Below are 26,319 nucleotides of genomic sequence, written 5' to 3' on the forward strand. Positions count from 1 at the left end.
AGTGACCACACCTGCCTCATTCTCCTCGTCCCGCCAGTCGTCGCCTATCTGCACGCCACTCTCCAGGTCCCATAGTCGAAGTGACTGGTCATTCGAGCATGTGATTATGCGCCGTCCGTCAGGCAAGTGCACAGCATTTCGTACCCAGTCAGTATGCCCTCGCATCGTCTGGATTGGAGATATTGCTGACGTCTGCTGTATCTCAACAGCGGTGGAAGATGACATGATGTATGCGAGAGTTGCCGGGATGTTATCTGGATTAAAGCGTCGGGTGGGTTAATGGGACGATCTACATCAATGTCAACTCTTGCCAACAGAAGTCCCAAACAAATCACTCACGATGAAGTCTTCAGGCGAATTCAATGAAACAGCGCCGGGATTATATATGCGGAAGTTGCTTCGTGCGGCGTTCTTCGAGAGTTCGCGGGAATCTTTGTGAGGATCAAGCCTCAAGGTCGTTGGTAAGCAGGTGGTCGAGCGGTTCTACTTATGTATAAATAGTTTTCTCATTTCAGCTTCTCTTGGCAGGCCCGAGGCATCGCTGACGATGAGCACTGATTAGAAGGACTGCCTCTGCTGACAGGAACATATTGAAAACCGAGAGTCAACAGACCTTGTGTTTTGAGTCAGGTAGTTGGGCAATCGTTCGTTTAAGTCGTTCACTAGGTTCATTCAGATACGTAGTCCATGCGCTCGGTGCACTGTGTTAACAATCCTGTGCAAACATTGGAAGCGCTCAGGGGGACCCGCAGCTGACGCCTAAGTATGAGCACCTTCCTATATTGGGTTCTAGGGATATTCTACCCTGATCCGACCCTGACGAATACGACACAAGGACACGCATCCCTGTCTAGCTGTGTGAGATGCTTCGGGAAGGGAGCAACTTGCGATCGCGTTTTAGTCTGTGCAACACAGCTCATAGCTGGATAGTGGAGACGTATGACACGCTAAGACTTGTTGGACATTGTTCACTCCCAGAGGAGATTCAGACTTCTGATTCATCAATCGAGTTTATAATACATTGTTCTATGATGTTGTTTGTGTCCTCCAAGTGCAGTCTCGATAAGATACTAGACCAGCGCCGAACGACGAAAAGGTTATCAGGAGAAAGGGAGCGCTAGCGAGAAGTGCCCGAGCGGAGTTGAAATTCTGAGTCTTTTCTGCCCGTCGGATTTTTGCACCCTATGCATGGATCTACTGACTTTCCCCTCACTGAGGACATTTGTAGACAATTTTGCGATGCTCAGTGTAGTATTTTGCCCTTTTCTACCCCCCTGGATCCGCTGTTGACGCATTTCCGCCGCGAGGTTTTTCCCAAAGTGCCTGGCGACTTTTGGTCCCATTGAGGATTGAGGACTTCTATGTTCAAACTTGACGAGACTACAGAACTGCGTTGTAAGTACTTCAATCATATTCTATGTATTCAAATGTTTGATATGTCCTCTATCCCAATACTATTGCTTGAAATTTGTTCCGAAGCGAGCACGCGTCGTGCTATCAACTATACGGCACTGATGCAAAAGCAGAAATCCGACTCACTATAGATTTACGCTTTCCATGCGGCAACAACGGCGAGGACGAGGCAGACGCGTGTTGTTTGTAAGGATGTGATATGGGATCAAATCAATCTGAAGGCAACAGCAGGAGGCATGCTTTAGTGAGCCAAATATGGTACTGGCAGAACCAACTCTCCATGGCGATGTAGCTTTTCGGTCCGACTATAACTTACTTCGTCAAGATTGTGACTTGACAGCCTTGACTGCATCTCGTGGCTCTTCAGGCAAAGAGTACGCTATCTTCCTATCTACACATGAGCACTCGTTGAACGTACGTGACGTGTTTGCCCACGTTTTTACCTTGCAGATGGATGCTACGCGACGTGAAGCCCACTTGAGGATGCCCAATTGCTAGCAAGATTTTTTGACGACACGCAAGAATGCTCTCATGTATATCCTCTTTTCTATCAATTACTTCTGGCTCAGGGTGTGTTCCACAACACGTTGTCATCATTCCTTTTTTGCTGCCGCGTTTTCGACCCCTCACGTCCACATGCGCTCCTCGCTGGTCTTTTCATCGCTGTTTTATCGATTTCGGTCCCAACACACACGACACAACACAACTCCAACAATGCCAGACACAAGGGTTTATTCATGCAACACCGACCCCATATCGTAGCAGTCGTGGCCGTCTGTGATGACAAGGTATGGTCGCCCCTTTCACCACTCTTTTGCATCTTGATAGTCCTTATATGTTGTCTCACCGCTCAAAGCACGAGGGGCGAAACACAAGGTGTTCAGGCTCAAAGTCAGCGACAAGCTCAAAGCCACTCTCAAGCATCGTCGTCGCGTCCCCAGGTCACTGTTATCCCTGCAATGTCCACGATATCCACAACTGGCGCTGCCACCACACCTTCGCCGTCGCCCTTTGATGCCCTTCCCGTTAACTATACTGACGACCAGTATGATGAGAATTCAGCTGCTCATCATCCAGCCTGCATGCTGGCCATGTTCATTCATGTTCTAACATTTTGGTTGCAATCGACTTGTGTATTCTTATTTCCTGTTTAACTTCAGAGCTGTGAACGTTCCCCATCTTGGTAGACAGTCACACGGACTTGACTAATAACACCGACACCTGGCTACTTGATATAACACAGCTGTCAAGTTATCAAATCCCACAGACGTTAGGATTTCGAGCGGTACGCGAACAAACTGCCATATGGCCATGCTGTGACAATTGGTAATGAGCGCAAGAATCCTGTTCTGATCGGCTGTCGCTCTTTCAGCACAAAAATGGGTAGTTTCTAAGTTCCGGCGTGGGGACTGTATTGTGGGCTGATTCATTGTCTAGGTTCATTCTCACTGGAGTCTCGTTCACAATTTACCGTTCAAATTGACAACCCACTCAACGATTTTACTTTGGCTAGATACCATTGGCTGCGTGATACTATCTAAGATTAAATATCAATTCTCCAGGCCCCAATGTAAGGAAGACGCTCGTTGCTTCTATAGAGAACGTTCTCTGTCAGTAAGACCGCACCCTGAACTTAGAGATCTTATCATTACCCAAAGACTCAACGCCGCTAGTGACTCGTTAGTAGCTTATTGTTTCTTCATTTTGCAAATTGATGCGTATACTTTGCGTAGACTTGTCGTCTTCTTGGTGGCACCACGTCTCTTTTGTGTGCAAGTTCAGAACGTGCGTAGTGGGCACAGCTTACACTTAACCCCTTGGCGTCACGGGTCTATAAATGAATAGCGAAAGCCTTGTGACACACAGCACGTACGTTATGGAAGCCACAGCCTGGGGATTCTTATCATGTCTAAGAGGCGCTGCAGACCCCTTCATATAGAGCTCGCTTTCCTTCGATCATGAGTACTTCCCACCTTGGTTTGATCCACCAAGCATGTGTAGGATTCCACCTCCTGAAGTGTCACCACCCAGCTCAAACTTAATGCTTGATGGGTGGTGTGGTGTGATAACCCCAGAAACGGTACCTGTGGACGGCCAGCATTTTCGGTTGCCCGATCCTGTAACACGTCCATCGCGGCTTGAAGCAATGTCTCCATCAGAATCAGACGATGGACTATTTGGCCCACGAACGCCAAGAAACATACCGCTCGACCCGTATACTGCGTCACCTGGACTATTTAGCCCACGATTGCCATCAATCATACAGCTCGACCCGTATACTGCGTCACCTGGATTATTTGGTCCACGATCGCCATCAAACATACCGCTCGACCCGTATCCTGCGCCACCTGGACTACTTGGTCCACAAACATCAAACATACCGTTCATAATCCACCCGCCGCTTTCACGATCACCATCTCCTTATTCCCCCTTCATTCCAAATCTGCAGAGTCCATGGGGTGACGCATTTCCAAGAATGTATCCGCCAAATCAAGTTCACCAGCATCCAATAATTCCATACAAGGATTTTGAGGAAGCCGGGAACCATTTTGTTCGTCGGTGGCAGAAATGGTGAATTTTTCGCTTATGTTGAGTGCTCGCTTGCTCAATGGATTCCGGGTGCACAAGGGACCAATTTGGCAAGCAGTGGGTGCCGGATATGTACAGGTCCTTGTCTTCTTCCCCCATAGACATTCGAGGTGTCGATGACTATTTCTATCTCAACGTCCGCTCCAAGAGCCAGGAAGGCAAGTCTTCTATGTCACAAACATATTGCATGGTCTGCATACTGAACGGGTTCATAGAGAAAGGTTCACTTGTTTTCAGCGACTTCAGTTCAATCTTAGACTCTTTCCTCCGGTATGTTGTCATGTAATTGGTTTGTGCGGGTATTGATACATCGTTCGCAGAACTGTGTTTGTTGACGGCAATTACGACAAACCCCTCGAATACCCTATTCATCGACTGTACCAAAAGATGAAGGTACTTAGGTCCAGATTGGACGATGCACACACCCTCTTGGATGCAGAGCAACTTCCAGGAGACCTAGCATCCAAGGCCGAGGTTTTCGGGTTCGACTCGTCTTCTGGATGTTAGTTTTACATTTCTCATCGTGTCTAATAAATCTTATCATAATGGACAGGCGAAGTGGTCTTCGAATACGTCGCTAATCTTGTGATACATTTAGGAAAACTGTTGGAGGTCGTAGAAGCGGAATGCAAGCAGACGTGCGTGTGTCCCAGTCCAGCAAGCTCGTGCCTTGTCATTTATGATTATATAGGGTTAAACAAATCGAAGAGTCGCTGTCTAACGGCCAGATTTCCTTCGAACTTCTCGAGTATTACTATGAGGAAGGAACTCAGTACATCTACAACAGTGGAATTTCACAGAATGGCTTAGATGTCGAGAGACCTATTGTGAGAACCGTTTCCTTTGCTCATTCATCATCACCGCTGACATGCTGCGTCAAAGACCTTGGTGGTCTTGAAGAGTGTTCGCTTCAGTGATGACAGGCAGTGAGTAGTAGGGACCCTTCGGAACATATCTTTGTGATAAATCCTGACTGAATCTGTTCAGGGAGCTGACCTTCGAGCTGGAGTACCTCGAGTGGGATGGTGTTCGTTTTGAGAAGCGTCCATTGTTAGTTGATTATGATGTATACCAGGTATTGTGACATCCTTCCAGAATCAATGTACCATGTATTCACTCACCAATCTTAGGGAACTCGAGACATTTCGAGCCTGTTTCTTCAACCCGTGACAGACGAAGCCCTGGCTAAAGTGACTGGTGAGAACTTTGCTCTTCAGTTTGTTGCCAAGATGTCCAACCATCAATGCAGAGCGTGGAAGACTCTATCTCTCCTATAGCAAAGTTTGTTGTGCAGAGTGTAAGTGCCGCACGACTTAATCATCTCATCAAGCAGGTTTAATATATTTTCAGATTTTGACGACACAGCAGTGCGGTCGGTTTTCAGTAGCAACTTAAAACCACGGATGAGGAGGGTGATGATCGACCCAACTGGATTCCACCGTGCTTCACAAGGCTACAATCCAAATCTGTGAGTGGTTTTTCTGTTCTCCATGTTGACACTAAGTAATATAATAGACGTGTGCCACTTCCCGACAACTCGGAGGAGTATGTTGCGCGCCTTCCATACTGGATTGGTGGCTATGATCTTGAAGTGAATGTGAGCACAAGTGCAATACGCATTTCGCTGGTTGCTCAAGCCATTTATATCTGATACCTAGCAATGGCGAATATTCAATATCTGGGATTTGAAGCCAGTCAAGTATGATCAAGAGGCGTGGAGTAAATTGATTATGGACGAAAATACCAAGGTACGGGCAATCATATCTCTCGTTTTTGTATCGTGGGTTTCATTGCTCATCTGTCATGCAGGATCTCATTCGAGCCTTGGTGGATAATACTGGTTGTTCTTTAGGCGGCCTAAAACCGGCCCAGTTCAACAAAGGACAGGTATGTTTGAAAGCCACTATCGCTTATCTCTCGTTCACCATTTCGTAGACAGTACTTCTCAAGGGACCACCAGGAACTGGCAGAATGACAGCCGTTCATGCTGTCTGTAATCTCCTCAAGAGACCCATTATTACTATTTCCGCACACGAGTTTTCATTCGACAAGATGACTCTGGTGTCAGAAATTGCTCGGCGCATGTCGGTTCGTACAACAATTCGCAGCTTGCAATCTCTCTCTGACGGGACCTGGTGATCATTTAGTTTGCGGTCACTTGGAATGCAGTGATTGTGGTAAAAGATGCCGATGTACGTACCCTATTCGTCACCTTCTACTGTATGGTTTCTGAAGTCACACAGCATTTCTTGGACCCGAAAAGTCCAATCCAAAGGGTATGTTCTTGACTGTCACACTCTGAGTGTTCGTGACTTAATTTCTCATCAGGATCGCGTCCATGCTGCTCTCCATCAATTTGAGTCGGATGATTGTATCTCCTTCTGGATATCAAGTACCTGCGGCGAAGAACTATTGGGGCGATTCCCTACCGGTGTGTAATCCTCTTATGCTACCTATCTTTACTTATACATATTTTCCACTGAAGTCGTCGATCTCCCTGAACTGGACGCTTCAGCCCGACGTCGTCTGTGGCTTGGCCACTTCGGCCTAGATGATCCCGCTACAAGTATGCGTAACAGTGATCGCACACTTATCGGCTCCTCTTTCGTAGACGAGAAGGAGATGGATCACTCATTACTCCTTCGCGAAATCGAGAAACTTTCATGGCATCAATTGGATGGTAAGCCTCATATCTGCCACTGACGCGGTGTCTGATGATGCTTTCAGGGAGGATGATTGACAATATTGTGCGGTCTGCGCGAGCGCTGGCTGCCTCAAAGTAAGCTAGTTGTGATGTATTCCTGGTCATACTGATGACTGATCACTATGCACAGCGGGGAACATCTTTCCATCCACCACATCAAAGTAGTTATGAAAGCCCAGCGATTGGACAATCTTCCTTTATGGCGCAAGATGGCCCGAATTTTGACACATCCGGCAAAGGTTCTGCATACGTAGTGGATTGGTCGGCGAAAGGCTCGTTGATGCGATACTGGTATACTGTATACATATTTTGATCTGGACTTCCTTGCTTGTAATATAGCTATGTACAATTAGATGTACGGTATTTGGTTACAGACTTGAAGACACGGTGGATTTCTCTATCACAAGAGGGATTTTTAGCTGGGTCGATAGACCCTAGATAATTAGGAAGGTATACATGGGCCATGGCGCCACTGCGCCAGGAGGCCAAGGCACTTCACCCGCACAGCAGCATATTTAACGTGTCGGAGCGAGCATGGGGCATGCCATAAGATAATGGTTGGGGTGTATCACTGAAAAATGGGCGAATAGGAGATCGGGAAAATACTGATAACGAAGGGGGAGGGTACCGCGTCTGAAACTAGCCAAACGAGCAATTAGTGACGCAATGCAGAAGTAACAATGAAGTCTGGATTTGGAGATGCACATAATGTAGGACAGCATGGTACTGCGCTTTGTAGATAAGCACTCATAAATGCAATGTCAACACAAGCGCTCCATCTTGCCGTGAAACTTTGAAGCTGTGAAGATAACGCTTGGGATATATAATTGTCCGACGTCTTAACCTCAACACTTTTTCTTTTTTTCGAACACCGTTGTCAATACCACAGAATTCTTGCGGAAGGTTCTCTACTAAATCTGATGTTTGTTGTTCAAGGGTCTGGTCAAAGCAGGGAAACCTGCACAGAAGCAAGCATATTGATCAACTCCTCAATGAACTGTATAGCGTGCGATCAACCACTCGACCAACGTGAAAGCAGAAACACGACTCACTGTCGCGACATGCGCAGTTTGCAAAGCTCATCGGGAGAGGATTAATGGCAATACGTGACTGAGCCGAAATCCTATTGGTACAACGCGCAAACGGTGAGTTCTGAGGTTGAATCCTAGCAACCGACTCAGACTCACCCCCGTTTTACAAGAAAGGCCTGGGCAGCATGTCAAGTAGGGATCGTTGCCACAAATTGACTCTGCATCCAAGCATGTATTGTCAGCACTGACAGACATAGATGTTGTCAAAGCAGCAACAACAGCGAGGAAGAACGAGAAACGCATGGCTTGTGCTGGGAAATATGGGGTGCGTCAGGGGGGGATCTATAACAGTTCTGATACTGGCAGTAGGAAGACAGCTTGCTTTTATGTGCTAGAAAATGTTTTTTTGGGAACTACTCCATGGCCACTGTCACAATGGTTGCGCCTGACAGATCTCAGGGAGAGAGTATAAGCAAAACCACAGGGTCGACGGATAAACGATCCAGAATATGTGAACTGTAAACATATCCTCTATCAAGTAGTGATGGAGATGCACCTTGTAGGCAATGCCGAGAATAGCGTCAAACCTAGTACAGATGTGAACCACGGTCGTAGTACGTGCATAAAGCAAAGGTGGAGTCTGACGCCAAGCGCTTTCGTGGCATATGCTCCAAGGAAGTCCTGACGAACGGAGTGAGGTCACTGCAATACCATGGTACTCCATCTGCCTCCGAGTACAAACGAAGCGCCAAGGCCCCATCGTTAAATCATCATCGAAGAACCTATCAATATTAATGACCGTGGCGAATAGGTATCCAGACGTACCCCCTCATATCTCTTCCACGGCGTCAAATTCTCCCACCACCGTTGCGCTTGATACTCAGGGCGGTGAGATATTGTAGGAGCTTGTAGGAAGCATCACCAAATGGGGTCTGGCGCCACGAAACATAATGTGATTTGTTGCAGTTACTCCAAAGTCGACGAGTCCTGCGTTGATGAGAAACAATTGGATTTGCCGCTTTACCTGCTTTTACCTGCTCAATATTTTACAGAAGTGACTGTTTTGCTCAACATAGGACGCACTGATGAACACATATTAGCTTGCTACCGCACACAATGCCATTATTCACAGCACTGCTGTCATTAGTTCGAGTTCATGTAACCATCAAGCGTCGTGGTAAAGCTGGGGGAACGGTTCAGATGCCGAACAAGAAATGGTGATACCAACCAAAACCGTTAGTAGAATATGGATATGCAATACTATTCCGTCTGCTGCCCGGGTGGCGAACAGACGCAAGGCTTGTCATCAGTGAGTAAACGAACAGCATGACTTGACGCGAATCCACCGACTGGAATTATTGAGAACCCCCGGGACAGTATGATGAGAGGGCATGTCAGTCCCAGGCGCGAGAACGGCAGCGGCAGTTGTGGATAGCACGCAACCATAGAATGGTGACGTTGTAACTTGTGGGAAGTCGAGACAAGGAAAGTCGTTGCCAAGTAGATGGCCAGTCGTGAGCGGATCCACGGCGGGACGGGACGGCAAGAGTCAGAGGCAGGACTGTGGCCTACCCGCCTGACAAACAAATATTGCGATGGGCGGACCCCTCGAGAATACAATCAAGATCATGGGTGCAAAGACAACCGAGCTGCTCCACAGATCTAGTACTATTGGACCCGAACTCGAATCACTCGATTAGGATTTTTAACACTGCCACACAGGAGCCGATCGCGAGCCCGAGTTTGTTGCACTTATCTTCGAACAAGGGCAAGAAATGGATGGTAAGGGTTGCCGTGCTGGCAATTTGGGGTTCAAATTGCGAGGAGTGGAGTGCTGAGAAAGTGTGCAGACACGGAGATTATCCGAGTCAAGCCTGACTGCCAAGCGCACACCAACAATGAGTCGGTGGAGTTTGCAGATGGGAGTGCGAATTGTTTCCGCGGAACCAACCACTTTCCATCCTCAATTAATGAAGTTGTAGATCGTAGATATGTCATTTATCCAAATCAATTGCAATACCATGTTTAAAGACATTCCAGATCTATATATTCGTGGTTCATCAAGTGGTTCTGGAGGAGCAATGTACTCATCACGTTCTTTGATGTCGGCTGTTTTCTTGTGCATTCATGTAAAATGTACGCAAGTCGAGTAAGCATTAAAGTAACACAAATATCTTTTATCGATGCTTAGTACAGAATTCACATGGGAGGAAATCTGGTGTTATTTAAGAGTCTGGTCGAGGCAGCAGAGAAATTTGTGCAGAAGTAAGCATATTGGTCAACTCCGCAATAAACTGTATAGCGTGCGATAAACCACTATACCAACGTGAAAGCAGAAACACGACTCACTGGCGCGACATGCTCAGTCTGCAAAGCTCATCGGGAGAGGATTAATGGCAATACGTGCCGGAGCCGCCAGGCTGTTGGTACGACGCGCAAACGGTGAGTTATGGGGTTAAATCTAAGCGAACGACTCAGACTCACCCCCGTGCTACAGGAAAGGCCTTTGCAGCATGTCATGTAAGGATCGTTGCCGCAAACCGACTCATAATCCAAGCATGTATAATCAGCACTGACAGACATAGATGTTGTCAAAGCAGCAACAACAGCGAAGAAGAACGAGAAACGCATGGCTTGTGCTAGGTAATCAATATGGGGTGCGTCAAGGGGGATCTTGAATTATAGCTCTGACACTGGCAGTAGGAAGGAGCTTTCTTTTATGTCCTAGAAAATGAAAATGTGTTTTAGGAAGTACTCCACAGTTCTGTTAAAATGGTTGTAGCTGACGGAGGTTCAGGGAGAGAGTATAGGCGGAGCCACAGGGTCAGCGGATAAATAATCTCCGTATGAACCTCGACATAACCCACAGTAAATAGTGGAGGAAATGCATTTTGTAAGCAATATCGAGAATACCATCAAACCTAGTCCACATGTTAATCGCAGTTGAATGCACATCAAAGGTGGAAACATAGCGCTTTCGTGGCAGATGGTCCAGGAAAGTCCTGACGACGGATAGAGAGTGTCGGGGAACGTAGGCCCTCCAGAGAACCAGTATTGTAGAACTTCATCCGCCTCCGAGTGCAAATGAAGCGTTGAGGCTTCGCCTTTGAAATGATTTTAAGAAACTTCTTAATATTAACGACTGTGACGCACCCTGTCTTTAACAGCCACATATCTCTTCCGCGGCTTCAAGTTCTCCCGCCACCGCGTTGCGTTTGATATCGAAGGGTGGTGAGGTACCTTAGATGGCGGTCACGAACGGGGATTTGGTGGTATGATGTAGATTTTAATTTGTTGCAGTGACTCCAATGATTCCTGAGTCAGAGACGGGACCTGGAAAAGGTATGATGAATAATGAATGATAGTTCGATTTTCCGCATTACCTGCTCGATATTTTACAGAAGGGACAGTTTGTTTAAACGTAGAACACATTTCTGAACACGCGTGAGTCTGAGACCTGGGCTCTATTCCACTGGTCGCAGCGCTGAAGTCATGGTCGAGTCTATGTGCCCGTCTACCGAGTTTTATAGTAAAGCTTGTGGAACACAATTCAGAAGCTAAACAGGAAATGAGGAAACAGAATGAATAGCAACCAAAACCGTTGGGACATAGACGAACAATGCCCGCATGTTGTCTGGACGACGGACAGCTACCTTCTCATCAGTATTGGTCGTCAGTATGGTTAACGGAAGCGCAGCAAATCAAAAGCATGGCATGGCTGTAGATGACATGAATATTGCACGGGTCACAGTGGTTTGAGGACGCTTGAGAATGGCTTCGAGCCTGTTGTTGATTTGGGCCTGACAACCTTGGGTTTTACTCTTTTGCCATGCGGCGAAGTGACAAGTAAGGTCTATGAGATAGATTATAAGCCGGATTACGTATTGTGTTCTCGCAAACACATTTATCCCGGGACCTCGGTGCTTCATCTGCACAGCGAGCACGATGACAACGCATGGAAATTCGGAATACGCACCATGGGAGATGGTTTAAACGAATGGCTGGCCAATTTTCGGCACTCAACGTGCACTATATCAACTCATAGCGTCGTGAGTGGAGCGCGTCGCGTCGAGTTGCTCGGAAGGCACTTGCTGTGCTAGTCAGTAACACCCCGAACCTGCCATGATAAGCCATCTGATGTCATGATATAATTTACCAGCGATTGGGATCCTTGTGGAGGATCCCCGCAAGTTCTCAAAAAATACTTGCCACACGTCCATCCTGTCACCACACTGCGTCACGAGCGAATGCCTCAAATCAAGCTTTTTCGTAAGAAACGCTTCCTTCTTGCACTGTGATTGAAAAGAGCTGATGAGAAAGAAGGTGAAACACAGGCAATTTTCCCCTGCGAGATCACCTGCTCCATTTTTGAAAATAGGTATACCGGAAAGATACTCTCATACACAAGGCTAGTCCACGATCTTCCTTAGTTGGCCGGGCACCGGTCTGTCTTCAGCCGCTGCTAGGATAGAAAAGACATTAGCGAAAACGCCTCGCCAGACAATGAAAGACCATAGTGGCTATGTTCGAGGTGTCGTGCACCTACCTGGCGGACAGTGCATCATTACAGGTTCCCGGATAGCTCGCTGCGTCTTTGGGACATGGATAGCGGCGCACAGATGGGCGAAAATTGACGAGGTGAGATGGATGAGGGGTATGAATTGGGAGTTCTTGCCATAGCATTTGTCGGAAATTTCCAGCAGGCATTATAATGCTCCCGTATCGTAATGCTATATTTATCACCATCATGATTCGATTACGATGCGATCATGATTTGATTACAATTCGATCATGATTCGATTACGATTTGTTTACATATTGATTACATGTCGTTGAGACTATCACGAGTCGCAGCCTGACCTGAGTTTCAATTATACACTAAGTACCATCTGCATCAAAGGTACGCAGTATTTCTAACTCATACTAGATAGACTCACAAATTCCCCGCAAGTCCTCATCTCGCCTTTCGTGCCATCAATTTCCATTTCGATGCCTCCTCAACGGACATCAGACGATGTGATGTGTAACATATGTGGGATACTAGTACGAGCTCGTGGATTTGTGCCGCATGCAAAGAAATGTAGGAAGCAAGCCCGGGAGAAAGAAGAAGATGATGAGGTCAAAGCGATCATCGAAGAAGCGGTGAAGAAACGTACGTATGCACACCATTTTTGTTTTGTCCCATATCTCACCTCACAACTGCACAGAACACAAGGCTCACAATCAATCCAAAAGACGTGCGGCGTCATCTACAGGTGAGTTAGCACTCGACTAATTTTCTTTGACATTGATAACTCAAATAATACTATTGTCAGTTGATCCAATCAAAATTTGGTCGGTGCAGCGTCACGACCACGAGGACGAAGCTGCAGAAGATAATAATGGTATGTTTGCATAGTTTAGTGGATTCCCAAAAACTGATCAATCATTTTATGTGTCAGACATGCAAGGATCAACGCCTCGAAGTCGTCAATCGTTGATATCGGACTTCAGTATGGCATCGCCTGGCCTTCAGAGCCACTACGACGACGCAAATCCTGAAGAGCGGGAACCATTACCGCAGCTGGATGATATCAAGGTTGATTATCATCCTCACAGCCAGATTCCGTCCACCATTCATCATTTCGCTGATTTCTCTCGCACACGTCCCACGGAAGCTTCAGTACCTCGGAATCACGCACCATGGGAACCGTTCCGCACACGGCTCGATTTTGAGGTCGCAGAACTTGCCCTCGAAGCTGCACTCACCGCAGAGCAAACCAATCGTCTGCTTAGTCTCGTTCATCGTTCCGCACATAGGGACGAAACCTTTACACTACGAAACCATGATGAAGTCCGGGAGTTGTGGTCAACTGCTTCCCAACGCTTCACACCGGTAGGCAAATACAAGTTCAATTTAATTAGACGTGCTTAACTAAAATATGAGTAATTTATCAAGTTTCAAGTTGATGTAGTGTCGGTTCTGTATCAAAAAAAGGTGCACGAGTTTGATATGCACTACCGTCCTCTGTGGGAATGGGCTCTTGATATGTTGCGAGATCGACGTCTTGCGCCGCACTTCGTATTTGATGCGCAACGCCTATACAAATTCAATGGTACGCGTTTTGTACGCTTTATTGACGAACCTTGGACAGCCAATGCATTCTGGGATGCACAGGTAAGTCTTGATCACTTTGTATGCCCAATGACATGCAACTGCGCATTGTGTAGTCACGACTTCCGCCTGAGGCAAAGCCTCTGGCTTTTATCTTGTACGCAGACAAGGCAAAATTGTCCTCTTTCGGTACCCAGAAAGCCTATCCGATTGTTTGTCGGATTGCAAACCTGCCTGTCGAAATCCGGAATGGCGCTGGTATTGGTGGTGGCCGAATTGTAGGTTGGCTGCCTATTGTTAGTCTAAGTATTTAGTTTTATTTCATACACATGCTAATGTCAGAGCAGGTGTCAGAGGATCCGGAGCATGCAGGCAAAAGCAGCTTTGTGGACTTCAAGACTGCCGTTTGGCACGAGTCCTTTTTAAAACTTCTTGAGTCCGTCATACAGATCTCGAGGACGGGATACTGGTTCGAGTGCGGTGATGCCATCCGGCGCCTGCTTTGGCCCTTGATTTTGATTCTGAGCGCCGACTATGAAGAACAGTGAGTGCTCAAGTTCGCTGTGATATTGCTGACGCCATGTGATAGATGTATCATGGCATTGATTCGCGGACTGAAAGGTAAATTTCCGTGTCCGATCTGCTTGGTCCCTCGAGACGAGCAATCAGTCTTGTCTCACGAACTTCGATTACGGACAAGCGCTGAGTCTGAGGAGACCCTTCAGTTGGCCCGCGCGAAGAAATCCAAGAAGGAGAGGGAGAAATTACTCAAAACTTACTCGCTGCGTGACGTTGAAGTATGATTTCCAAGGTCTTTTGCGCACACCACACTGACAGACACGATCCTCAGAATGCCTTCTGGAGAATGATGCTCACCGACATTCACCGAGCACTCTCCTTTGATCGCATGCATGTGTATCATGGAGGGCTTTGGAGGCACCATCTGTGGAGGGAGCTTCAGTTCTGGGTACTTGAATTAGGGCGAGAAGCTGTTGTGCAGATGGACGCGTGGTACGTATATATTATTATCCAACATGCACTGCCTCAAACTTAATGGTACTACCTCAGCTATGATGCTTTTCCGCGGTGGTCTAACCTGACGCACTTCTCAGAGGTAGTTGGAGTTGATTTCAATGATAGCTCACATCACGAGGACATATCGAAGGTAAGCCGTGACTGAAGCTGAATTCTGTGCTAATGACCCTCAGATGGCTATCTTTGCGGCGCAAAGGATCCTCCGCCGTTCACAGAGTAAGCTCGGCTATCTACTCTTGCGATGCATACACCACTATATCGATCTCGACATTTACGCTGGATTTGAGGTCCACACTGAAGATTCAATTGTTGCAGGAAGACGAGCTCTGCGGGAATTTTCAGCGTTGATGGAGGTAAGTTTTGCTTCGCAATACTTCCCGACCACTCACTTATGATGTGCGATTAGGAGTATATTCTCAAATCACAGCCTGTAACAGGCAAGGATTGGAATTTCCCCAAGAAACACGCAAGTTCGCATCTATTCGACGATATCTTGGCGAAAGGCGCGACACGAAACTACAACACAAAACCGAACGAGAAGATGCACGGCCCCGTGAGGGACATCTACCACAATCGAACAAATTTCAAGAACGTTGCTACACAGGTTCGTGTGTCAACAGGACTGTATATTAACATAAACTAATAAGAACTGCCCTTAATGACTTCAGATACTTCGCTACGACCATTGGCTGCTAACCTTAACATCAATGCGTTCTGAACTCGACGAGTTGGACGAGTACAATCGGAAAGCCGACCTCCCAACAACAGAAGACGCAGACACAGAAAATCCTGCGATTTCTGTGGCTCCAGCTCCCTACACCCACGTAAAGTTAGGCTCGGCGCAGGGTGACATCTCATTTGCAAGTCTCGAGCAGTCGCATGCAGATGACGGGGCCTTCGTTGGTTTTTGAATCAAACTCAATGCCTTCCTGAACACATTCTTCCCCAGTAACGACATTCCTTTACCAAATGGAAAGCGCATTCATTTGCAGGCTGACAACAAGGTACGCCAACAATTCACCCTGCTAACTACTCGCTAAAATTGTGCTGCGCAACATAATATTTAGATTACTGGATACAAATATCTGCAAGTCAACTACGAGTCTATGGTCGACTGGCGCCAGTGCAAAGACCTCCTTCGATGCAACCCCGAGTTCTTTGGATCCCCGCGATATGATTGTGTAATGGTTCAAACCGACAATCAACCATTTTTTGCTCGCCTTATCTTCATGTTCGGTTGCTCAATTGGTGAAACCAATCTTTCACTGGCGCTCATACATCCGTACGATGTCGGAATTGGTGTCCGCAGCAAACATGATACTGATCTGGGACTATGGTGTGTACGAGCCAAACTTCGGTCATCTCCCGAATTCATCTCCGTAAGGTCAATTATCCGAGGGGCTGCGCTTGCCAGCGATCCTGGGAGACAAGGCGATTACTTCGTCATCGACACGGTTGACGCAGACATGTTTCTTCGGGTCAAGTCTCTGCAAGTCGCGTAACTTGCCTGACACTTTGGCCGCGGCCTGAGTATTAAAGAACTTATTTTTTTATATGATTTTCGGCTTGCAATACTCACTCTATCATTAGGTATAACACGCATTAAGTAGGTCATCAAGCTGCATCATTGACATTACTGACACAAGTGTGTCATAATACAGTGTCGCCTCGTGTTTGGACATGCATCTTTCATGCAGCATTTTTCTCAAGCTCACAGCTTCCATGATCCATTTCACTAATAACGACTTGTGTACCGCGTCAAATCGTATTATGTATGTTATCATTTAATCTCACTAGTAATACCACAGATTGATTCTAAACTGTTTAGGGTTGCCCGCAAATGTAGATAAAGACCTCGCAATTCATTCGTTCATTCAGCATCTGGGCCGCTCACTCATCACACATTTCGCTCCTCACATATTGCTCATGTTGGACTCTGATTCACAGCTCGATGATTCCGACTCTAATCCATTGTTATCGTCAGATTCAGGGCCTGATTCGGATGATGACGCCCCACGGCCTGTGGCACCACCAAGTGCCGACTCGTCTACAAAGCACCTTCAAGCAGTAAGCTCTCGTTTCTTTCATCAACTCTCATTCGTTCACTGACTTATTTTATCTAGTACATTAAGCAATTACAACTTGAAAAAGGAAAGTTGGAAGAGCGCAATGCAGCGCTGAACGCAACCAATGGTACACTAGCGGCACAACAATTGAAACATCGCAGGCGCTCGCCAAATCAGACAACATCCGCTGCTGCATTGCCGGCCTCATCTACTGTGTCCTTACGTTCATCTGCGCCACCTTCAACTACCGCATCCTCGCGTTCATCTGCGCCATCGACTACAGCGTCCATAATGACGTCGGAGACCATCATCGACAAGCTAATCTTAAGTTTAGCCAAGAAATACGCTTTGACGACGGAGATGTTTCTGCCTGAAAAGGTTATTTTTCAGACAGACTGCCCCGAACCTCTGGTCGATATAACAAGTCCGCAACGTTACGCAAAGAAATCGACAGAGAAGGCTTCCCTCGTCACTGAGCTCTACGCCTCAATCGATCACGAGTTGCATCCTGAGATGCAAACAAATGCATTCTTTAACTTGGTACGTAACTTAAAATTTTACATAGTTGTAAACGAGTTGACAATTTGCGGAACAGTTTGCAACCGGCATGCAACAGGCACGATCATCATTCTTCAATGGTCTACGCACTGTTTCAGGTACCATCTTCAACATGTCACCCGAGTATTTTGTTGCCAGATATGACCGCGCCTCCGTCCAGCAAATTATGGATATGATTGGATGGGAGGCGGGGAAGGGGAAGACCTTCGACGTTTTCAAAGCACCGGTACTTTACCCTGATAACATTGTTAACGAGAAAAAGATTTTCAGAAACTGGTTGACGATCGCGAAGGTAAAGTACACTGACTTAACCATAGGACAATTACTCATATCTTTCTTTGAAAGGTCATCAAGGTTTCAGTGTGCGGCAAGATGTCATTGTTCCCCAAGGGGCGTGGTGGCCCGCCTACCTATGCGAAGATTTGGAAACTCGAAAGCTGCACTCCCGGTATGATTGCATTTGGTGTGACTTCGGTATGTATTGATGTCAGAGGCGCTACCTAATAGTATGACTGATATCGTGTTCGGTAGATAATCTTCATGCTATCCCCAGATCAAGAATTCTCCGGGGATGGTATTGGAGCCATTTCTTCGATCCCTTACCACACCGTCTTCCGCGCCGTGAAAAGATTCTTCATCGTCAAGTGGACCCATGAACGCATCAAAGCCATTGTGGGACAAATTAACGGTTATGTCTTCGATAATGTTGCTCAGACGGAGGAGGACTATACCGCAGGCCAGCCTGAAGACATGGTTGATCGTGTCATGGCAGCATTGGACGATTCCGATAGCAGTTCGGATGAGGACCCCATTGGCCCTGACAGCCTTCGTGCGCACCATCCTACCATCGTTGAACCAAGTTCTTTGACCGCATCCTCATCCTCAAATACTGTTGCGGTACTAGTAGCTTCTCCCCTGCAACATGAACCCCCCCTGCCTTCTGATGTCGTGCCATCAATCTCAACTCAGGGTGCGGTACTCAATCCTGGGTCAAGCGCTACAAGTCCGGAGTCTGCCTTAGCTGCTACAGTGATAGCAGCACCCCATCCGAAGCCAGCTATTGAAGACTCAGTGACTGTCGTTACGAAGTCAACCAAGGGACGTCGGGGAAAAGGTCAGAAGGCTGATATAAATGGGCAAGATGTTCGCCGTTCCTCTCGTCAGACCGTCTCTACTAAATAGTCTTGAGCTTTCAGACTCCTACCTATTACCATACATACCAGTCAGCGCTCAAGTTCAATCAATATCGTTATCACGCAGATCTGGCATTTAGGTTCGTGTGATTTTGAAGCCGTTCAAGGACCTTGGAGGCAAAAAAATTCGGGTAAGTGTGATTTTGAAGCCGCTCGAAGACCTTCCAAGAGGCATTTGGGTTCGTGTGATTTTGAAGGCGTTCGAGGACCTTGGAGGCATTTGGGTTCGTGTGATTTTGAAGGCGTTCGTCATGGCCGCATCATTATAATTTTCAATCCTACTTACACACTCGTTTTCCGAGTCTCCTATTAATCTCAATCTCCTATTGACATTTTACTTATCATTAATGTACATCAGGATGACAAATCAATCACATGATCATGCAGATTTACATGGCGACGGGATGACTCATGTGTCATTAAGATACCTCTCTTTAGACTGTAACCCATCTCTACCCTGGTCCAAACTCCAATATTGTTCAATGTCTGCCCCATTTCCCTCCGTCTGACCCATCCACCCCCCTGCAGGAATTCGGTATCGACATTGTCGGTGAAGACAACAAGACCACCATCCACCACAAAGTCGCTGCCCGCGTCATGTGTGTGTTCACGGACGAAGACGCACATCTCGCTGCCCGCGTAAAGGCCATCCCAACATCCGCCTCTCTCCCTCCCAACATCACCTGGGCCTCCATCCTCCCTCCCTCCGGTTCATCATCTGGAAGTAATAATAACTTTAGCTTTGCACATCCACAGCGCCGCCCTACCCTCCAGAGCCAGCTCGGTGGCTCGAAGACAACAAGACCACCATTCACCACAAAGTCGCTGCCCGTGTCATGTGTGTGTTCACAGACGAAGACGCACATCTCGCTGCCCGTGTAAAGGCCATCCCAACATCCGCCTCTCTTCCTCCCAACATCCACCTCTCTCCCCCCCAACATCCCCTCCGTCCTCCCTCCCTCCGGTTCATCATCTGGAAGTAATTATAACTTTAGCTTTGCACATCCACAGCACCGCCCTACCCTCCAGAGCCAGCTTGGTGGCATGGGCAACAGTATGCGACCACCGGGCAAAATGGCCTTTCCTTTGACCACATATTAAGCAGACTTCAGGGCAAACTCCAGAAGAGCCGTGACACTGGCGCAGAACTGCACTCCCTGAGCTCTTCAATGAATGACATTCACGACACGCTCAGTGGCTCGGTGGTCTGTCCCCGCCATTCTCTTTATTCCTACATACTGACTATCTCCCTTCCCCACAGCCCCAAAACCTACCACACTTCCCCCAATTACTCCCTCCCGTGCGTTCACAACAAGCCTCGACCACCTCTGCACCCACGCCCGCATCTGCCACACCCGCAAATCCAGAACCCCCTGCACCTCCCCCAGAGCACCCTGGCCTTTCCGAGCTGCGCTCAGAGCTACATGAGACCCAAGCCAGCCTCGCAAGCCACGTCGACAAGGTCTGCGCCCTCGAGGACATGCTCGCAGAGCAGGAGGCCATCAAGGCCGAGGTCGCAGCTCTCCATGACCTCATCCACGCTTCATCTGCACGTTCCCAGCACGACAATGGCACGCACATAGACTTAGAGCGTGGTCGCTGTGGACACGACGATGACAATACATCTAGCATTCATACGATTACACCGCATGAGCTGGAACGCGTTGAGGAGGAGGACGAGAGTGAAGAACAGGATGAGAGCGAGGAGGATCGGGAGCGTGCACAGAGGAGGGAGGAGCTGGGTAGGCCAAGGACGCCGAAGCCATCTTGAATGGGATGTCCGCTTTCCTTACCTCGTATTTCTTACGCCATGTACAGTCTTTCTGCCGTTAGAATACAATTGTCACGACATTGAGATGAAAATATAACTTAGTTGTGATGCCATTAAAATGATAATAAAATCTGGAATGCTCATCACATCCTTCTTATGAGACTGGTCAGAATGTCGTCGAAATACAATTGTTATGGCGTGGAGATGATATTGTGACTTCATTGTGATACCATTAAAATCTGCATTAAAATGCCATGATAATGCTTATTAATATGTTGACTGTTTGATCATAATCTATTATAATTGGGCCGTGTCGTTAGGCCATTTTAATCCATCAGAATGCCGTAAAAGAATTTCCGACATTAATGTCTCCAAATGGCACAACCATCAGTGAACTGGCGGAGACCTGAATTTCATCATCATGATATAGTGGAGAATCAACAAGGTATACCGTACAAGTCGTCATCATGGTGGTCGTTTGGATACAAAAATATTGAAACAAATGTGTCACGTTCAATCACGCGCCGCGCGTCACTTGTGACTTGTCCAACTTACTTTGAACTAGTACTAGGTACCGCAACGCAACTCGATTATCTACGCCTCCATGCGCACTGCATCTTGCATCCACATCCGAGTCGGAAGTTCGTTGCTGGTGTAGGATACATCAGCAAAAAACTAAATTTAGCACAGCTACCGTGGCAGCTTACAGCATCTTACAGCACCTTACAGCAGTTGCAGGCACCTGTAGTGATGTGTAGCGACCACGTGCAGTGCACAATGACATAACTGTACATAAAGTAGACTTCTGCAGCGCGACATAGCACCACATAGCGCGCTACAGCGAACGACCCGAGTAGTACTAGTATTACCAGCTCTTCGAGTTGACTTGAGTTTGAACGACTTAAAAGAACGACTTGAAACAAACATTGATTCATTGAAAGAATGTACTGCGACTGCTAATACAGTAGATCCGGGATATCAAGTCAAACAGTATAGTACTACTAGTAGTACTGCCAGTATACTATATGTCGTGCCAGAAGAGTATCTATAGTTTGAATAACAGGTCAAGGAATCGGGCGCTACCTCAGAAGAATCTCGAGTGTTTGACTCAGCTCTGGGTCGCGCTCGCAGATCCTGTATCTATTTCATAGAAAATACGTCAATAGGAGCGGTCGAACAAATTTAACAGAATACAATTACCTGCCAGTGGCCCGGGCAGTGGCAGAGCCAAGTCTACTTCCGGGCTGAGCGTATCACCATCAACCTGACTAGTAGATTTGCGACGTCGTTTTCTAGGCTTACTACTAGTAGAGTCTTCGAGCAATGTGATGCCGATTTTGCGGACCGAATGACGTACATAACCGATGTCGATATGAGCGTCCTCCAACTTCCTCCCAGCTTCTGTAGCCTCGAACTGGTAGAGGAGCCCAAGTGCTCTATTCTGCTGGACAACGCAATCTGCGAGTGTCTTCTCCGCAAAGCAAACATCTCGCTGTGCACGGGTCGCGTTCAAACCGAGCTGGGCCTTGTGTTCCTCGCTAGACCGGGCCTGGGTGTCGATGGTGTGAGTAGATTCCTGGGCAATATTGACATTTAGTACTAGATAGCGTGTATGGATGCTGTTGAACTTACATTGTCGCTGTCTTCGCAGTTTGAGTCTGACTCTGTTTTTACCGAGAATACAGGTGATGGAACTTTGTTCGCGTTCAACCCGAGAGTAGAACGCGCAACATTCGGCGTGGTCAAGTGGCGCAATAATGCAGGGGATCGGTTTCGTAGAGCGCCAATGGCCCTAGGCGTTCCAATGTGCTTCAAGTTAGAATGCAAAACACCTTGCATAGCAGTAGGTACTAGTACAGTAGACATATGTTGGGCCTCAGAGATGGACGACTTGGATGGAGTGCGATGAATGGATGATGTGTTGTTTACGACTGGTCCTTCTGTGCTTGAGCTGGAGACTGCAGAAAAAGGTCCTATTGGTTTTGGTGGTACTGGCGCACGCGTTCCGGCGTGAATTGCTTGTGTTATTAGATGGGTCTGGGGCTCATGCGAGCATTTTTGATCAGGTGAAATCCCTGTAAGAGACGTGTCTGTTGCAGGTTGGGCACCGGAGGCCATTGAAGTTATGCTGTTAGTAGTTCAATTTTCCCGGGTCACGCCGAGAGTGAGTAGTTAAACGTGATGTGACAAATTGTACGCGAATCTCATAGTACCTACATAGGCTAACTAGCGCACAGTACAGTGAGAAACATCCATAGTAGTAGTAGGCTCTGAAAGTACAAAAGAAATGCAACAAACTAGTAGTAGTAGACCAGCAAATTCAAAGACTCGGAGTGCTGGTGCGATAGACTCGGAACAAGCGAAGATTTGAAGTACTACCGATTGTAAATCGTCAGTGTTAAGAGGAAGTTGAGTCGAACAACGGACACTTACCATTGACGATCAGCACGGCAAGAGCCCACTACTGACGACCCTTCCCCTTCCCCTTCCCCTTGCCACTCCCACTCCCATTCACCTGCGCCTTTGCCTCCTTCTGCTGTTTCCCCCTAGTAGACCCTTCACCTTCCGGCTGAACCTTCAACTTCTTTGCTGAGCGCTCAGGCTGCACGTCGAGCAATAACCCAGTAGATGAAGAGGCCAGCGTCGTGGCGGACGAGGGGCGAGTTGTGGGATCAGATGAGGAAGAAGTTGTCGTAATGGTCGAAGGATCGGTTGGTCCGGTACTGGTAGACTCGGAGCTTGTGGGTTGTTGAACGACAACGTGCATTGTCTTGCGTTTGTCGTATTTGTGGTGGCACCAGTCCAAGTAGCGGCAATATGCTGTAAGGTAGATCGCTGAGCGAAAGTGATTCCGTGTAGCCTGTTAGAGTAGACTACCGATCCGTATGAGTGCGAGTATAATAGCTCGTCCCAAGGGGATTGCTACTGAAGGAAGTCTTCGCAATAAATGCGAAGGAATCAATCCGGCGGGCTTAAGATCTGTGCGGCGGACACACGGGTGAAGTCCGGTCTAAGGAAGGGAGTGTCCGGACGGAGGATGGTTCGTGTAGGACGGATATCTAGCGGTACGATGATCAAGGTGTCAAGGTGTCAAGGTCTCGAGGTGTCAAGGTTTCAAGGTCTCGAGGTAACGAGCTACCGGAAGTGGTCCGAGGTGCGGGAAGATGTCCGTTGCGACGCGGAAGACTAAGGGGACTTTCTTGATTACTTAGACTTAGATACAAATCCAAGGGAGCAAAAGGGAAGTGATATTGGTAGAATACGACGCAACTATTTATCAGAATCCGTAAGAACTCGGAATCCGCTAAGCGGCGGTAGCATCGGCGAGTCCGTAGCGCGGTAATATGTAAAGGACGGTAAGCGGCCTCATGTATGGGAAGTACAGGTAATACGGACTGCTGGTTGATTAGGGTGATAAAAGAAGACAAATGACGCACCAATGGGGATGGATGGACATGGATAGGCAGGAACCAAGGGAGTCCGTTGTCGGTATCGTATCCGATAGGTGTCCGGAAGGACGGATGCCAACGGAAGAGGCTGGATGGGTGGGGATGCTAATACCTGACCAGGTGGGCTCCGGATTGAACATAAGAGGTGATTGTGAGGCTAGCGCCGGAATGTTTGGTACATCTGCGGGGGACTCAAATACTGACCGTCCCCGGTCAGTCCACATACACGGATTTGGACTTGGCGAATTTTCTGGGAGGCCTGGGAGTCATGTGACTGTGGGGTCGGATGTTCGGATCGAGTAAGTGCGGAGTTTGTTTTGAACAATGGAGAATTTTGTGGATGTGGCTCTCTCCGTTCCACCCTATAAGATCCCGCTCCTTCCTCTTCTTCCTTCCTCATCGTTAACCACCATCCTTTCACCAGTCACCATGTCTACCAGCTTCTCTTTTGCCGTCGCCGTCGATCCCGTCATCGAGAAACTGCAGCGCGAGTTCACAGCCATTAGGGTGCGTTTGGATGGTGAAACGGCTTCCATCCCGGACGAGTCTGAGGGATTGGAGGAAGAGCGGAAGGATTGGATCGTGCGCTGGCAGACATTTGTGGTGAGTACCGCGTCCGTTTCTTGTTTTCCGCTGTTGCTGACGCGCGTATAGAAGGATCTGTCCGAGTGCACGGGTGCCCTGCAAGCTAAGGGCATCCCGTACACCTTCACGCCTGAAGAGGTTGCCAAGGGCGAGACCGGCAACACCACCTGTGCCCGCTTCGTCGCTGAAGTCAAGGCGGCGGACGAGGATCGTGCGCGCAAGAGCGCTGAAGAGGATCGTGCACGCAAGAGTGCGGCCGAGGCTCTGAAGACACCCGTGGTCGAGGGTAAGCCGGTGGATGAGGAAGGGCAAGCAACTGTGCGCGCCCCACGTTTGGAGAAGGGGAAGGGCAAGAGGACTGCTGAGGATGTTGAGTCCGAGGTAGAGGACGTGACGGACAAGGAGATCAGGGTAAAGGTGCGTGCCGGTTCTTTATCTTTCTTGACGGCTCAACTAAACTTCTTGTTTCAGCGCCCTCCCGTTGGTCGCATGACCCCATACAACCCTGCGATCGGCAAACCGTCTCCCCGGCACGCCGTTCGTTGCGGCAAGTGCACGCTCATCAAACGCGATTGTTACGGCTTTCCGGGCGTTTCTTGCGACAGCTGCAAGAAGTTGAAGGTCGGCTGTACCCACTCCAAGGGTAAAGGCAAGAGCAAGAAGCGCCGTATTGATACACCCCCTCCCATTCCTTCCGGCTCCCGCGCTCGTTCGTCCGGGCGCGCTCGCAACTCTGCGGATGACGCCACTACCGCCCCTTCCATCGATCCGGAACCAGAGGCCGAAGAAGATGCAGACGGGGAGGAGGAGGAAGAGCTAGGTGCGGTTCCCAGTCTGGCTCATTCTGGGTTGGAGGATGAAGAGATTGTTATCCGCGGTGAGATCCGCCACCTCCGCGCCAAGGTTTTCCAGGCCAATGCCCTCTTAATGGAGGTGGCCAACGGCTTAGATCTCTTAGAGTACCGTTTAACCCGCAAGCAGGATTAGTTACCCCGGACCTTTACTGTACTTATATCCCAGCGTTTTGAAGTGCATAGAAATAGATTCCGTGACCGATCGCGTGTGTTGCCTTGTCCCGTTCCAAGTCCGTGTCCCAATCCATGTCCGTGTCCGTGTCCCCATTGGATGCCTAAGAATTGAGTAAGGTAAAATAATGAGCGCGCATCTTGTAACGCAAGGAAGGTGAAAAAAGAGTATACGGATCCGTTTTGCGGACTACCATCCGTCTTGTTTTCTTCGTTGCGCTTCCTTCGTCTATTCCTTCCGTATCCCTATTATGTGAGTCCGGTAACAATGAGCGTGGTGCGTATGTCACGCGGTTTGAAGTGAAATATAGGTATTTTAGTCCGTTTCTACGCACTGAATAAAATGAGTCCATGGGTCTGTGAGTTCGATATTACGGAATGGAAATGATATGATCTGTAGTGCTGTGTGAGCGTGTATGGTAATTAATGGGAGTGGTTTGAGATCACCGGACGAAACCCGGGGTAAAACGGATACTGAGTATGATACGGGATGTTTTATCTGTGCATATATGTGAGTTCGATGGAATGCGGGAGTGGTTAATCATCGGTGTCGAGATCGGATTCTTCTTCGTCTGGCTCGCAACCTTCTTCTGCTGCTAGGTCGTCCAATGCTTCATCCGCCATACCGGTAATGCTTGTGACTGATATCTTTGTCCTGCTACGTGAAAAATAAGGTATCAATCGGAACGCCGCATAGCGTAACTTGGACACGGATCCGTCAATTTCTGCAAGAAGGTATGAACCGCCCTTGGTCCGCCGGAGTACCACCATAGGACCGAGATATCGTGGCTTCGTCTTTCGACTTA

General features: G+C 48.0%; 7 protein-coding genes across 7 annotated transcripts; 6 read left to right on the forward strand and 1 right to left on the reverse strand.

The window, feature by feature from the left end:
- Positions 1-2,022: 2,022 nt before the first annotated feature.
- DEU56DRAFT_240413 (uncharacterized protein) lies at positions 2,023-2,612 on the forward strand. The gene has a single exon (XM_041345244.1). The coding sequence runs from the start codon at positions 2,151-2,153 to the stop codon at positions 2,565-2,567; it is 417 nt and encodes a 138-aa protein (XP_041200907.1). The 5' UTR covers positions 2,023-2,150; the 3' UTR covers positions 2,568-2,612.
- A 1,070-nt stretch (positions 2,613-3,682) lies between these two features.
- DEU56DRAFT_844004 (uncharacterized protein) lies at positions 3,683-7,096 on the forward strand. The gene is made up of 21 exons (XM_041355088.1): positions 3,683-3,984; positions 4,042-4,160; positions 4,218-4,272; positions 4,323-4,504; positions 4,556-4,640; positions 4,694-4,829; positions 4,885-4,928; positions 4,990-5,077; positions 5,133-5,199; positions 5,252-5,299; positions 5,353-5,470; positions 5,518-5,599; positions 5,661-5,750; positions 5,812-5,889; positions 5,938-6,090; positions 6,150-6,194; positions 6,246-6,278; positions 6,331-6,433; positions 6,488-6,682; positions 6,730-6,781; positions 6,837-7,096. Exons 1-21 carry the CDS (start codon positions 3,890-3,892, stop codon positions 6,958-6,960), a joined length of 1,992 nt encoding a protein of 663 aa, XP_041200908.1. The 5' UTR covers positions 3,683-3,889; the 3' UTR covers positions 6,961-7,096.
- Positions 7,097-12,726: 5,630 nt separating this feature from the next.
- Positions 12,727-16,368, forward strand: DEU56DRAFT_874459 (uncharacterized protein; the record flags this gene model as incomplete). The annotated part of the gene is made up of 12 exons (XM_041355958.1): positions 12,727-12,893; positions 13,141-13,612; positions 13,676-13,894; positions 13,948-14,127; positions 14,179-14,375; positions 14,532-14,628; positions 14,682-14,842; positions 14,900-14,996; positions 15,040-15,219; positions 15,273-15,470; positions 15,535-15,765; positions 15,934-16,368. The coding sequence occupies 12 exons, from the start codon at positions 12,727-12,729 to the stop codon at positions 16,366-16,368; spliced, it is 2,634 nt and encodes an 877-aa protein (XP_041200909.1).
- Positions 16,369-17,515: 1,147 nt separating this feature from the next.
- Positions 17,516-18,339, forward strand: DEU56DRAFT_703073 (uncharacterized protein; the record flags this gene model as incomplete). The annotated part of the gene is made up of 3 exons (XM_041347341.1): positions 17,516-17,782; positions 17,836-17,976; positions 18,022-18,339. Coding segments are annotated over 3 exons (726 nt in total), but the record flags the coding sequence as incomplete, so codon positions are not given.
- A 1,782-nt stretch (positions 18,340-20,121) lies between these two features.
- DEU56DRAFT_749746 (uncharacterized protein) lies at positions 20,122-20,454 on the forward strand (the record flags this gene model as incomplete). Its single annotated transcript, XM_041349459.1, has 1 exon — positions 20,122-20,454. A coding segment is annotated over one exon (333 nt), but the record flags the coding sequence as incomplete, so codon positions are not given.
- A 362-nt stretch (positions 20,455-20,816) lies between these two features.
- Positions 20,817-23,221, reverse strand: DEU56DRAFT_762264 (uncharacterized protein; the record flags this gene model as incomplete). The annotated part of the gene is made up of 8 exons (XM_041350660.1): positions 20,817-20,860; positions 21,010-21,103; positions 21,182-21,196; positions 21,812-22,030; positions 22,087-22,582; positions 22,690-22,724; positions 22,753-22,829; positions 22,924-23,221. 8 exons carry the CDS (start codon positions 23,219-23,221, stop codon positions 20,817-20,819), a joined length of 1,278 nt encoding a protein of 425 aa, XP_041200912.1.
- A 1,006-nt stretch (positions 23,222-24,227) lies between these two features.
- On the forward strand, positions 24,228-25,475 carry DEU56DRAFT_920117 (uncharacterized protein; the record flags this gene model as incomplete). Its single annotated transcript, XM_041358390.1, has 3 exons — positions 24,228-24,506; positions 24,558-24,905; positions 24,960-25,475. The coding sequence occupies 3 exons, from the start codon at positions 24,228-24,230 to the stop codon at positions 25,473-25,475; spliced, it is 1,143 nt and encodes a 380-aa protein (XP_041200913.1).
- Between the last annotated feature and the right edge of the window lie 844 nt (positions 25,476-26,319).

This window comes from Suillus clintonianus, assembly GCF_016758775.1.
Source record: "Suillus clintonianus strain FC179 chromosome Unknown DEU56scaffold_200, whole genome shotgun sequence".
Classification (NCBI taxonomy): domain Eukaryota; kingdom Fungi; phylum Basidiomycota; class Agaricomycetes; order Boletales; family Suillaceae; genus Suillus; species Suillus clintonianus.

What these genes read in the sequence shown, in the direction of transcription:
- DEU56DRAFT_844004 (XM_041355088.1), top strand. Translation starts at nt 3,890, where the DNA reads ATGTATCCGCCAAATCAAGTTCACCAGCATCCAATAATTCCATACAAG. An exon ending in TTCATGGCATCAATTGGATG is followed by an intron (nt 6,683 to 6,729) that starts GTAAGCCTCATA and finishes TGATGCTTTCAG; the next exon opens with GGAGGATGATTGACAATATT. An exon ending in CGAGCGCTGGCTGCCTCAAA is followed by an intron (nt 6,782 to 6,836) that starts GTAAGCTAGTTG and finishes CACTATGCACAG; the next exon opens with CGGGGAACATCTTTCCATCC.
- DEU56DRAFT_240413 (XM_041345244.1), top strand. Translation starts at nt 2,151, where the DNA reads ATGCAACACCGACCCCATATCGTAGCAGTCGTGGCCGTCTGTGATGAC.